Source organism: Spermophilus citellus (genome assembly GCF_964194105.1).
Source record: "Spermophilus citellus genome assembly, chromosome: 12".
Taxonomy (NCBI): Eukaryota; Metazoa; Chordata; class Mammalia; order Rodentia; family Sciuridae; genus Spermophilus; species Spermophilus citellus.
Genome location: NC_138198.1, coordinates 130729111 through 130743500, shown reverse-complemented (window position 1 = coordinate 130743500; position 14390 = coordinate 130729111). Strand labels below are relative to the sequence as shown.

General features: G+C 39.5%; 1 protein-coding gene across 4 annotated transcripts in view; it reads right to left on the bottom strand.

The window, feature by feature from the left end:
• The window catches only part of ATP9B (ATPase phospholipid transporting 9B (putative)), a 273460-nt gene that overhangs the window by 134821 nt on the left and 124249 nt on the right, over nt 1–14390 (bottom strand). For 3 of the 4 annotated variants that reach the window (XR_014018324.1, XM_081263198.1, XM_081263199.1), the window contains exon 9: nt 9606–9686. The exons of the other annotated variant lie outside the window; for it this stretch is intronic. Coding sequence is in view for 2 of the 3 variants with exons in the window: in XM_081263198.1 (XP_081119324.1) it covers nt 9606–9686 (81 nt within the window). In the remaining variant the exon portion in view is untranslated. The remainder of the gene's footprint in view (nt 1–9605; nt 9687–14390) is intronic. 4 annotated transcript variants of the gene reach the window in all.

Genomic DNA, 14390 nt, shown 5'->3' with positions numbered 1-14390 from the left:
CCAAACTAAAGATCCTCTAATCAACTTTACCTATTCCTCGATATTCTATGACAACAGCAACAGTAACTCTAGCTCATTTACTAATAGAATATCTGCTATCGTCTGAACGTTTCTCTCTCTCCAAAATTCATGTTGAAACCTAATCATCAAGGTGATATTATTAGGAGATGGGCTTCTGGGGGTGATTGGGTCAGGAGGGAAGACCCCTAATAAATGGGATGACTGCTCTTACAAAAGACACTCTACAGAGCTTCCTTGCCCTCCTACCCTGTGAGAACACAGCAGTCAAAACACTATGTATGAGTCAGAAAGGGAACCCTCACCAAATTACTATATTTGCATTGATCTTAGACTTTGAACCTCCAGAATTATGAGAAATAATTGCTTTCTATAAGCAATCCAGTTTATAGTACTGTCACAGTAGCCTACACGGACTAGTATATTATCACCATTTTCTAATATCCAGGTGTTCATGCAAGGACATTAAATCTTAAGTAATGGGAAACTGAACCCTATGGATACACTCCTTCCTGTATTTCCTATTCCCTCTTCCTGGTCCAATAGTCCAAGACCATTCTCAGTCACATCTTTCAGGTCCTGCCAGAACAGTTTGTCTTACAACTCTTATCATAAATAACCCCTTTCCTTCCACAACACAAGCCTGATCACCCTACTTTGATCTCAATTACATCTGTTCTCCTCTAGCAGCTTCGAGAAAGTAGCTTCTTGAAGACTCAAGGGATACTGAAGAAAGTGGATGTTCAAACTCTCCAGTGCATCAGCCTCAGTATTGACATTCCAGGTCTCAGAACATCTCTGCTATTCACCATAGTGCTGTCCTAAGTGCAGAAAAATCACTGCCTGACCTCTCTTGCCATCACCTTTCCAGCTGAAAATCAAGAACTGCATGAACACTAATGTGGTATACTGGATCAGCAGGGCAGGCTGAGTTTCCATTGCTCCAAGTTCCTGTGGTCAACAGCAGGAGCCCAACTGCTCCACATCCCTTACCACTGCAGTACCTCCTCCACTCACTTGCTGGTTCTGGGCAGAGGGCAAGTAATCTGAGCCGGAGATCTCAATAGAAAGCCTGCTTCCAGCAACTACATTTAAAGGACTAGCTGCGTTAGGCTTCATTTTCTCAAGAGCAAAGCTTGAAAAAAGGATTTGGGGGTGTATGGCAAAACTCAAGAAACACCATTAGAGAAGTGAAAAACAAAGACTGAGAAGGGTAGAATCAATACAGGGTGTGTTAACCAGCAACTCATCACTGCATGTAAGAGGAGCTCAACCTACTCCAGGCAGACAGTAAGAACATGCCACAGAGATGCCCAATCCAAGGGCATCTATGCACCTTTCTAACAACACTGGCTGAGGGCCACTCCTGGCATGTTAGCTTCCCTTTCTAAGCAATGGTACCGAGTGCACATTGAGTCACAAAGGGTGTCCCTACCACCAGCACCTGGCTTGTAGAGGATGCTATCACCATTTAAGACAACAGTGAAGATTACTATAGGAATATGACTGTGTAACCAACCCTCAACAATTTAGTACTGGTATAATGCCACTGTGAAACCAACAAGGCCTACACTTTTTGTGGTTATTTTCTGGTAAGCTCACTGCTTAAATATCATTCTTTAAATGGTAAATTACATTATCCTTGTAAATTACTTCATCTGGATTTTTCAAAATTATTTGCATAGCACAGTCTGCAATGTCTTTTTATGTGGGGTTTGGGGTTTTTTTTTTTTTTTTGGCTTGTACTTTTTGTTTTTAGTTACACATGACAGGAGACTCTATTTTGATATATTTATACAAGGATGAAATATATCTTATTCTAATTAGGATCCCAGTCTTGTGGATGTTCATGATGTTGAGATTCACTATGGTATCTTCATATATGTAAACAGAAAGTTATGTACTTGTTTTAACTTTCTTTTCAATGATTATTTTATCCATTTCTGTCTGAGGTTAATTTGCTCTCTCGCTTTTCTTTTTCTTGGCTGAATAGCTTTTTGTTTGGCTGTATCATCTTAAAAACGACACCTGAGTTCATTTTTATCCTCCATCCTGCCCCCAAACCTCCGAAGCATTTTATGGATCAGCATCCTTAAATCAGAGAAATCATTCAGCATTTGTTTTTCTGGGGGATTGGCTAATTTCACTTAGCATTATATTCTTCATTTACCTGCAAATGCCATAATTTTATTCTCTTTTATTGCTGAGCAATATTCCATTGTGTTATATATTATCACATTTTCTTTATCCATTCATCTACTAAAGGGCACCTAGGTTGGTTCCACAGTTTAGCTATTGTCAACTGTGCTGCTATAAACATTGATGTGGCTGTGTCCCAACTCTAGCTAGGGCAAAGGGGAAAAGGGGAGAGAAGGGAAAGGAGTGGGTATAGGGGTAGGAAAGATGGTGGAATGTGATGGTCATCATTACCCTAAGTACATGTATGAAGACACAAAGGATGTGACTCTACTTTGTGTACAACCAGAGATATGAAAAATTGCGCTGTGTGTGATATGAATTGTAATGCATTCCGATGTCATATACAGCAAAATAAAATCAAAAAAAGATTAAATACACTTCATAAAAAGCTTCAAAAACGCTACCTGATACTGTTCTATTGTATGCCTGTATGAATATATAACAATGGATCCCACTATTATGTATAATTATAATGCACCAATAAAAATACGGGGAAAAATGACATCTGGATCAATTTTCTGGTTGTATTATTTCATGATATCACCTTAACATGCACTTCTGTAGGTGCGTCCTTCGACCTGCTATTTCTGATCCCTTCATGGTGATAAAGTATTTCCATTTATTTACTTACATTATTTTATTCTTCTCTCTCCCCCTAAGCATATTATTCTACTTTAACTATATCCAAAATATTCAGATTCTGATACGCAGTGTTCCCTAAACCAATATTGTTTCGAAATTCTCCAATTTTAGTTTATATTTCTCCTTCCATCCTCAAACTAATGGCCTATGATATTTAAACTTCTGGGTGGAAGGACCATTTAACCCCTGGGTTTTGTTACTGCTTTTATTGCATATGACCAAGAATGCAGTTTGTAACGTTTTTACATTATAGAGCTAAGGTTTTCTTTGCCAAGAATATATGATCAAGTTTCTGTAACACTTTGTACATTGTTAAAAATAAATCACTAGGGAATAGAGTTCAATAAAAGTAACAAAAGGATTTATTATATTGCTTACCCATATTATCTTTTATACATTTTCTCACCTGACTACTAAATCAAATGGGAACTCAGGCATAAAGCCTATTATGCCCTATATCATTTTCATAGTATCCGTCTTTCCTTATTCCATCTTGATTCTATTCTGTTGAACACCAAAATGGCAACTCCTGCTTCCTCTTTATTTGTATTTACTTAGTATATTTTCACATAATTTTTTGCATTAGCCTTTCTGATCCAATTAATTTTAGGTAACAAAAAAAAAAGACTAGGGCTGGGGATGTGGCTCAAGCGGTAGCGCGCTCGCCTGGCATGCGTGCGGCCCGGGTTCGATCCTCAGCACTACATACAAACAAAGATGTTGTGTCCACCAAGAACTAAAAAAAAAAAAAAAAAAAGACTATGAACTGATCAACTGTTCCTTAATGTTTAAAGAAAAATTTTTTTAGATGTTGATGGACCTTTATTTTATTTATTTGTTTTTATGTGATGCTGAGGATCGAATCCAGAGCTTCACACATGATGAACAAGTGCTCTACCACTGAGCCACAACCCTAGTCCTGTTTAAAAATTTTTTGATAATTTTTTCTAAGGTTTTTACTCTTCAGCCATTACCTTTTGGCCAATGCTACAGTAATCCATCCTGGTCCTTCCACCCACACCTATCTTCTTATGACTGAACTCATCAGTTTCAGGGAAGTCTCTCTCTGACTCAGCCCTTCACTAATGAAGCAACCAGGGAGCTAACCTCACTTTCACCTGTATTTAATATTCTCAGACAAAACCTCCCCTGTGTTCTCCATCTCATCTAATGTTCGCCTGAAGCAAAAGGGCTCCTGAGCAATCCTCCCTCTCCCAATGCTACTGGTCTTTCTTCACACATCTGTTTATTTCTGAATGGTGCTTTATACATATACATGAAGGTGGAATTCATGGTGGTATAGTTACACAAGTGCATAGTGCAGTTTTCTTAAACTCACTCCATATTTGTTCCTGTTTCTGCCCTCCTCCTTCCTTGATCTCCTCCTTTTACTCAATGGAAACTCCCTGTATGACATCTGATCTACCAAACCATTTTATCCTTGTATTCTGCTATAACATCAGCATGAGAGAAAACATTTGACCCTTGATTTTCTGAGTCTGGCTTATTTCACTTAGCATGATGTTCTCAAGTTCCATCCTTTTACTGACAAATGCCATATTTTCATTCTTCTCTATGACTGAGTAAAATTCCATTGCATATACATACCACATTTTTTAAATCCATGTATCTACTGATGGGAATCTGGCCTGATTACACAATTTGGTTATTGTGGATTGTTCTGCTATAAACACCGATGTAGCTCTAGCACTATATTATGCTGATTTTAGGCATTTTGAATAAACACTAAGGTAGGAGAATTGAGTTATATATGGTGGTTCCATTCCTAGTTTTATAGGAGTCTCCATCCTGCTTTCCAGAATGATTGTCCTAATTTGAAGTTCCACTAACACACTATAAGCATACCTTTTCCCCTACATCCTCACCAGCATTATTATTTGTGTTCTTGATAACTGCCTTTCTGACTGGAGTGAGATGAACTCTTAGTGTAATTTTGATTTACATTTCCCTTTTTACTAGACATGTTGAACATTTTCTCATATATTGAGAAATATCTATTTAGTTCTTTTGTCCATATATTAATTGAGGTATTTGATTTTGTGGTGTTAAGTTTTTTGAGTTGTTTATGTATTCTGGATATTAATTCCCTGTGTCAGAGAAGTAGCTGGCAAAGATTTTCTCCCTTCTGCAGGCTTTTAATTTCATGCCATCCCACTTATTGATTCTTGGTTTTATTTCTTGAGCTTTAGGGTCTTGTTAAGGAAATCAGTGCTTGCATCAATATGATGGTGTGCTGACTGTATGGTTTCTTCTAGCAGTTGCAAGGTTTCCGGTCTAATTCTTAAAATGTTAGATTTACTTTGATTTGATTTTCCTCCAAGGTGAGAGAGAAGAATCTAGTTTCATTCTTTTAATATGAATATACAGTCTTCCCATCACCATTGTTTTAAAAGGCTATCTTTCTGCAACATATTTTTGTACCTTTGTCACGTATCTCATGACTGTAAGAATGTGTGTTTGTCTTTGTGTCTTTTATTTTGTCCCACTAGTCTTCAGTGATGCCAATACCATCCTTTTTTTTTTTTTTTTTAAATTACGATAGCTCTGCAGTATCATTTTAAGTCAAGTATTCTGCTGCCTCCTGCATCATTCTTTTGTCTCAAGACTGCTCTGACTAGTATGGGTGTCAAATTTCCAAATGAATCTTAGGACTGTTTTTTTTTCCCCCTATATCTGTGAAGAATATTGGTATTTTGAAGGGGACTACATTGAATCTGTATATTGCTTTTGATAGTAAAGACATTCTGACAGTATTAACTCTACCTATCCAAGAACATGGGATGTCTTTCCATATTCTTAGGTCTTTTTCAATTTCTTTCTTCAATGTCATATTATTTTCATTGTAGAGATACTTTATCTCCTTGGTTAGATTTATTCCCGAGTATTTTATTTATTGGTTATTTTTAATGGAATGGTTTTCCTGATTTCTTTCTCACCAGAAATCACTTTTGAAAGAAAAGCTATTAATTTATGAAACTTATATTCTGCTACTCTGCTGAATTCATCATCTTATGGTAGAGCTTTTTGGTCTTTTGATACAAGATCATACCATCATCAAATAAAGATAATTTGACTTCTTTTTCTACTTGAATCCCATTAATTTCCTTCGCTTTCCTGACTGCACTGGCTACAGTTTCAAGAACTGTATTGAACAGGAGTGGCCTTGCCTTGTTCCCAATTTTGAAGGAAACCCTTTGTTTATCTCTGTTCAGTATGATAGCTTCAGGTTTGTCACATACAGACTTTATAATGTTGAGGTAGTTTCTCCAACATTTTTACCATGAATGAATGCTGAATTTGATCAAAGGCCTTTTCTGAACTTACTGAGATGATCATATGATTCTTGTCCTTAATTCTATGTATGAGGTGAATTACATTTATTGATTCATGTATGTTGACACAACCTTGCATCCAGGAGATGAAACACACTTAACCATGGAATATTATCTTCCTAATGTGTTTTGTAACATAGTTTGCTAATATTTTATAAAGTATTTTTGCTTCGATATTGATCAGGGATATTGGTCTATAGTTTTCTTTCCTTGATGTGCCTTTCTCTGGTTTTGGTATCAAGGTTATACTGGCTTCACAGAATATATTTGGGAAAGTTATGTCCCTTTTAATTTCATTGAATAATTTGAGAAACACTTGTGTTAGTTCTTCTAAACGTGTAGAATTAAGCTGAGAATCCATATGGTCCAGGGCTTTCCTTTGTTGGAGAGCTTTTAATTGCTGTTTCAATTTCATTATTTGATAGGTTCAATCCAGGCAGGTCATAGGTGTCTAGAAAATCTGTCAGTGTCTTCCAGATTTTTCAGTTTATTGTAGTGTGTTCTTTCAAAATTGTTTCTAATGATTCTCTGGATATCAAAAAAGTGCTTGGTGGTGTCTCCTTTTTCATTTCTAATTTTGCTTATTTGAGTTGTCTCTTTTTGTTATACTAGGTAAGAGTTTATCCATCTTAAATCTTTTGAAAGAAGCAACTCTTTGTTGCATTGATCCTGGGCATTTTTATAGTTATTAATTTCATTAATACTGACTCTGATCTTAATAATCCCTGCCTTCGTGGCAGGAATAATCTCACACTCGTGGCAATGGATGTAAACTACCTCTATCAGTCCTGGAGGGCAGATGCCCTGACTGCATCTTCAACAGACTGGATGGGCTGTTGAGTTCCCTTCGTTACCTGCTTCACTGATGATCAGTCGTCCCACTTGTTAAATCTGGAGCCAAGGAACTGCTGGGAAGTGCACCCTTCCTCTAATCTACCATCTTCCTCCACATTTTCCATTCCTGAGTTTTCTGTTTGTCTTCTGTGGGGTTTCTCTGGTGGTATTGGGGACACAGCCCAGGATCTTACACACAGGAGGCAACCACTCTACCACTGAGCTGCATCTCCTGGGTTTTTTAAATTGTATGTTTAGATAGACTGAGGTACCCATGCTGGCCTCCTACTAGCAATCCTCCTGCCTTGGCCTCTCAAATCGTTTGGATTGTAAGCATGCGTCATCATGTCTATCATTCTGGAGCTTTGTTAATTCTCAACTTACAGTACTCTTTCCTGTCCACAATTGTTTGGTTAGCAGCTTTCAGATGAGATTCACTGCCCTGTCAAGAGTTCTTCCGCTTTGAGGATCTTCCTTTGCTGGATTTTGGAGGATTTTTATTAACCGAAAAGTTTTGAATTCCACTCTATCTTGAACTTTAATTGGTACACTGGACCTTCATTGGTAATGAGTCTGGCTTTCTTGACCCATCTATAACAGGGGATGTACTCCAGTTAGAGAGAAAACCTGCTCTCAATTCAAGCAAGCCTTCTGTCCCACTTCAGTGAATCACAGGGCCATGTTTTAGGATGGTGTGGGACAGACTCTAAGTGCCATTATCCTGTTTCTGAAAGGCCAATTTCATGTTTTTCTTCTTCACCATGCATCTTAGAGGTTCCAGTACTTTATGGGTAGCCCTTTTGCACCCCAGATTTTCCAAATTGTACCTTATGACTTGCACTTTTTCCAAAAGTGCCCTCATCTTCAGGCAGTGGCAATCACCAAATCCATACGCAGGGGCATCGTGCCATACAGAAATCCTGCCTCTTCTGGAATCAGAAGCTCAATGATGACAGTGTTCTGGAATAATCTCCTCCTTTGCAACATCTTGGCTCTGGAGCAGACACGCTATTTTTTGTTATACTCCCTGACACTTGCAAGAAGCTGAAGCATGTGGTATTTTATATAATATTTTATGCAGCACATATGAGTTGCAGGTGCAGAAGACTCTATCTGTCATGGGAGTTGGCCTGTGGTACTGGATGGCTGCACTATCTTATGGACATAGAAAGTTTTAAAGGAATCTTTTAAAGCTGCCTAGTGTTACCATTTCTCTTCTAAGCTGAAGATCCTTCCGGTGGAGCTCACCAACTTTCCACCCAGGCTTCCCACAAATGGTACACTCTCCCCACTTCTGAACTGTCTGCTCTTGTTGTCAACCCTTGAAGTACTTTCACAAGGCCTAAAACATATATCCAGCTTTTCAGAAGTCATAAACAATACAAACCAGCATGAAAAGGAGGACGAGCAAAGCAAAGGAGGACAGTGCACCATGCTCCCAGTTCTTAACTGTAGGGACACTCATCTCTTCTGATTTGTTGCTTTCGAGCATTTTTCTCATATGCTCAATTTTCTTTTAAAAGTGTGTGCTTTCTTTTTGTTTTTAGAGAGAGAGAGAGAGAATTTTTAATATTTATTTTTTAGTTCTCAGCGGACACAACATCTTTGTTGGTATGTGGTGCTGAGGATCGAACCCAGGCTGCCCGCATGCCAGGCGAGCGCGCTACCGCTTGAGCCACATCCCCAGCCCTAAAAGTGTGTGCTTTCTTCACAAAAAGTATTTTCGTACAAGTCAAAAAAGATCTCCGCGTACTTCAGAACTGGTGCTCTGATCCTGTTGACCTGGACAAGCTTGTTCCCTGTGTCCATGTTCCAAGAGCATCTTGTGCAGACCTATCTAAAACAGGCACAACGGGCAGCTGCAGAGCAATGCTCATCCCCAGTCTCTGACAGCATCACGGTGTCCTCATTTTGCATCCACACAGCTGTTCATCAACTGTCACATACTATGAGCTCCTTAAGTGCTTCTAAAATGATGATGATTACTTGCTGAGCCTCGTCATGTCTGATCAAGACTGAAACAAAGGTGACTGAGCCAATAAAAATCTTTTATACGCTGTGAAAATCAGTAACCAAAAGTCCTTCAAACCCCAGCAGTCAGGGGAAAGAGGACTTAAAGATTTACCAACACTGTATTTTGGAATAAAATAAAAGTTGAATAAAATACTCTTATGCATGTAAAGAAAGACACATCTGCATACACACATATCCACACATACATATGTACTTATATGAAAAACAGAAATCTAGATATTATGTGGCTACCATAATTAACTCAAAGAGTTAAATCATACCATCTTACTGACTCATATTTTAGAGAAGAAGGATGTTATCTACACTAAATATGCTAAAAATATTAGAAAACTGTACTGAACATATCCCATAGACATGTAAATGACATAGGAACATCTAAGAACCTGACAATTCTCCAAACTTTCCCTCTCTAGTTCACAGCTTTCATGTGAATTTACTCTTCATCAAATTACTCTCTCAAAAGGAAGATCTACTACCTTTAACTTATACAAACAATATTTGTAATGAACAAAAGATTCAACTTACCCTGGTAAAGGTTCCTTCAAAACTATGAATATCCAGTTGGGGCTTCTGAGCATAAACATAAGCCCTGATAGAAAAAAGGTCCTGGAATACAGAACATGTGTATTAATTTCAATGTTATAATTAAATAAAATGACATGGAAAATTTCCATTTGCTAATTAAAATCTTCTTTATGCTCTGTGCTACCAGTGATTCTTAGATCCTGTTTGCCAGCACTCTGAATTAGGATGGAAGGTAACAACAAAGCAGTGCTAAAGCTCAACAGAAACGGTCACTTCTCTTCCCTCCGAGAAATGCGCAGTGTGTATCAGAACCACCTGGGAGAAGCTGGGAAAGCACACATTGCCTGGGGCTGTTCACAGGATTTCAATCTCAAGGTAGAGCCTGAAGGCACAATGGTACCCCACAATCCCACCTCATCCTTGGCTCACTGTCCCTGAAGGACAGGCTTGACAGCATGGAAGCCCTTTTGCCCAGGGAACACGAGCTGGGAAATGAAGAAGAAGGACAGATTCACAGTCAGTCCTAGACATGGAAAAGTATAGACTTCAGACCCCTCTGTGATGCACAATTTTGGAACCAGCACCAATGCCCAGGGCTCATTCTCTAAGGGATAACATCTGAACTTAAGCTGCTTGTGGTCAGTCTATGCCCCTGCTGTGGAGGACAACTGCACAAAAAAAATCTGTTCCCACTCAGAGCTGTACATCAGGCAGGCACACAACCTCGAAGCCTTGGGAGGGTCCCATTCTTTCCTGTGACTTGAGACGCCTCCCCAGGGGTATTTCCATGCTGTGTAGTGTGCTCTCTCTGTTCCAACAGCTGCAGCTCACAGCAGATGTCTAAGAACCTGAGTCCACTCCCCTCACCTGTTACTGCATGCACACCTTAGAAAGGCAGGAAATGCCGAGAGTGCTGGTGCCCAGACACCAAGTCATCTTTTCTAGGCCTCTCCCCAACAGATGATTAGGACAAAAGATAGTATTACACAGTCATTCTCAAAATGATTGAAAATTAATAATTCCTCTTGAGAAACTGTTAAGCATGATATGTCTTTATGGTTAGGCTGTATTAAAAAAAAATGTTTTCCTTTTTCTAAAAAAGACTGTGTCCCTCTTGAATACAATCCCAGGTAAAAGGTCTGGGGAAGCATAGGAGACGTCAAGATGGTCAAATGAAATACCACAACTTTGTCTTTTTTGTTTTTTAGTATTTAACTTTTTAGTTGTAGGTGGACACAATACCTTTATTTTATTTGTATGTGGTGCTGAGGATTGAACCCAGTGCCTCACGCATGCTAGGTGAGCACTCTTCCTCTGAGCCACAACCCAAACCCTATATGACAACTTTGTGACAATAAAACTCCAACACCTAGGAATGTAGAGGTAGGGAGAGGACGAGGGGCTGGAAGGACCTTAGATCTCAAAACTGTCTGGAAGCTTCCCCTCTTGCTGCCTTGGCAAGCTTCTGCAAGTGGGTAAGCTCCAATGGGCCACAGAGCCTACAGTCCTACGTGACAGTATAGAACTCCTCAGATGAGTTCTGTAGCAGGTAGACCAGCTTTGTTTAACTGGCCACAGGGAGCAGCATCTTGAGGAAACTGAGTACACTGCCAGTGGGGTGGGTGTTGTGTGGGAGACTTCACATAGCCTCCTGAGGGGCCTGGTCCTCAGAAGGACCTGCATGCGAGGTGTGTTCAGGGAACAAGGGTTCAAGAGAAAAGCTCTCCACCCCTGAACTGTTCTGCAAGCAATCTGACTTCCAGACTCATGGTGTGTGCCTCTGTGGCTGGCCCTTGATAAGGGGCTGAGCGATGAGTCTCTGTAGCTCCCCAATAGGCGGCACTGCACACGCTGGTCACATGAACTCGTGAATGGGTCGAATGCCTGCTTTCCTCTGGACTCTCAACATGTCCCTTGTTGGATGTACTCAGTACCCCTGCAATACCTCACAGCCATATGGGGGATAACTCTACCTGGTTTCTGAGAGTCCTAACGAATTATCAGAGCTAGGAGTGGTTTTGATGATCCCTGATACAAAGAACTTGCCATTTTTATAAATTTTATTTCCTTTCTGAGTATGAGTAAAAAACCAGAGTTTGGAGAATAGGGTGACCAAAGCATCTGAAAAGTAAGGGTAAACTAAAGTCTGGGAGAAAGAAGCACCTCATAGAGGGGCCTGAAAATCTGTTTATAATCTTAGTCTGACCCCTAAACAAATCATGCACAGTCCAAGTTCCAAGCAGCCCAGCTAAGGAAAAGAAGTGAACAAGGGCCTCAGTCAAGCTAACCACAGTTAAACCTAACCAAACTCCAACACTCTTCAGAAGAACCCTATAGGATCCTGTGTCTCTATAATGTATCATTACTAAAGCTGAAGATACAATTCAAATTTCCAGACACATAAAGAAGCAAAACCATAAAACTCAGCTAAAGAAAGAATGCAATGGGTGAAGACCAGTCCTGAACACACGGAGCATGAAAACCAAGAGATGAAAATTCTAAAGTAGCTTTCTAACACTTCAGACTCGTAAAATATGCTCCTAAAGAAAAATCACTGCAGAGAAAGAAAGAAAAGGGAAAAGGAAAACTACCTGAAGAAACAATGACCTAGAATATTCCAAATCTGCTGACTGCCCAAAATGTAGATTCAAGATAAAAAAAAAAATTAAAACTATCAAATTACTACAAAGACAAAGACATATGGGGAGTGAAATCCTAAAACACCTAGAAAAAAATCGACAAAATGCCACTGACTTTTTACTACAAATAATCAAGGCAGAAGACAACAAAACAAACTACTTAAAGTACGAATATGGGGAGAGGTCAACCCAGAATTCAAAGCCAGCAAAAGACCCTTGAAGAACATAGAAGAAATAAAGACATTTTCAAAGGACTTAAATGAGAACTAATTTCAGTGGCTATCCACCAGCTATATATACACTGACAGAAGTTCTTCACCCTGAGGGGAGATGGCATCAGGAAATGACAACTGTCCATACAAACATCAAAAGAAAAATCCCATTTTTTCACCTAATTTCTTAAAAGTATTCAATTAAAAGCTAAAGTGGAAAAGGCAGTGAAAGAAGACATGAGAGACCAAAGTTGGCTCAGGCTTCAGGGCCCAATGGGGAGGAGGGCAAGGAGAGGATCGATCAAGAAAGGAAAGATGGGAATTATTGATTAGTCAAGGTCTCTGAAAAGCGTGCCAGACAGGATCAGCACAAAGCTTTGGAAGATTTACCTTTAGACAGGAACAGGAATCATCCTTCGTTATCAGAATAGGCAAAGGAGGAAGAGAGGCAACAGGCTTTACTGGCCAAGAACTGCAGAAACTTCTGCTTGATGGAACCCTTTTCTGCACAGGCAAGACCATGTGTTGAATGACAGTGAGATGAGAAATGAAGAGGAGCCAAGTTTGAGAATGCTGTCACTGACAGGAGAAACCACAGTTACCTAGGACACATGCAGAGAGGTAAAGGTCTCTTGGGAGGACGCCAATGCTGGTCATCATAAAGCTGTTTTCCACTCTGGCCTACATTCTGAGTAATGCAGACAATGCATTTTCCATTCTTATTTAACTTTTTAATTGCAGCAGTGGTGTTTATTTCTAAGAGGTCTTATTTTTCACTTTTTCTTTTCTCATAGCTTCTATTTTGTTTAAACTGTAAGAAACTCTCAAATTTCTTCAGAGATATTAGACAACTGAAATCACTGTCTTCAGTTCCTGGAGAGCTAATCCTCTGGGCTGCTTTCAGTTTGGACTGGTCTTTCCCCTTCCTGTGGATTCTACACATGCATTCCAACTATCTCCGCAGAAGGCGGAGGCAGAATGGCTGGTGGGCTTCCTCATGCTGCCCACACAGGCACCTTTATGCTGTCTGAAACTTTCATACTGTCTTTCATTTCTAGATGACATATTGACTTCTGCTGTTCATGTTTCATTAACTTCCCAATTTCAGTGAGATGGAACATATAAATTTATGAACTGCTTAAACTTTTACTCAAAGAACAAGAGCATAATGGTAACTGACACTAATTAAAAAAAAAAAAGGCTAAAAGGAATATCCTGTTCTCGTGCCAATAAAATCCTCTAAGAGAACTAACTGAATAGTTGTAGGCTACTCAATTCAATAAGCAGCATAAGAAATCAGGGACACTCGGGCTCAGCGGTAGAGCACACACCCAGCATGTGTGAGGCCCTGGGTTTAATCCTCAGCACCATATTAAAAAAACTAAATAAAATTAAGATATTAGAAAAAGAAAAGAAAAAAGAAATCAGAGACACTCAACAGAAAGCCAAATTAAAAAGTGGAATGGCAGAAGTTATCCTCCATCTTCCATCCTGCTTCTCTTCTCCTTTTAAAACTAACTTCCAAGCCGCAGACAGGTGGCTTCCCAATACATTTCTCAGCATTCTCCACAGCTGGATGTGAAAGTGTGGCTGATTCTTGCCAAGCAGCATGACAAGCAGTAATGCAGTCCATCTACCTTCCTTACCCTCTGTTGCTGGCCACTGTGCAATCAAGAGCTGCTGAGACCTCTCGTGAGAAGTCACCTGACAAAAAAACAAAACTACCCCCACTAGCCTTGGACTACTATTTTGGGGCCACCAAATGAAGGAGAAAAGGTTCTCTCTAGACTCGGGGTATATCAGTTGAGTTTCATTTTTCAAATCAGAAGCATTCTGAATTTAATAGCAAAAGGGATCTCATACAGAACATGATGCTTCCAATATCAGAGAAAGGGAAGAAATTCATGACTAAACCTCCAAAAATACTCTCAGAA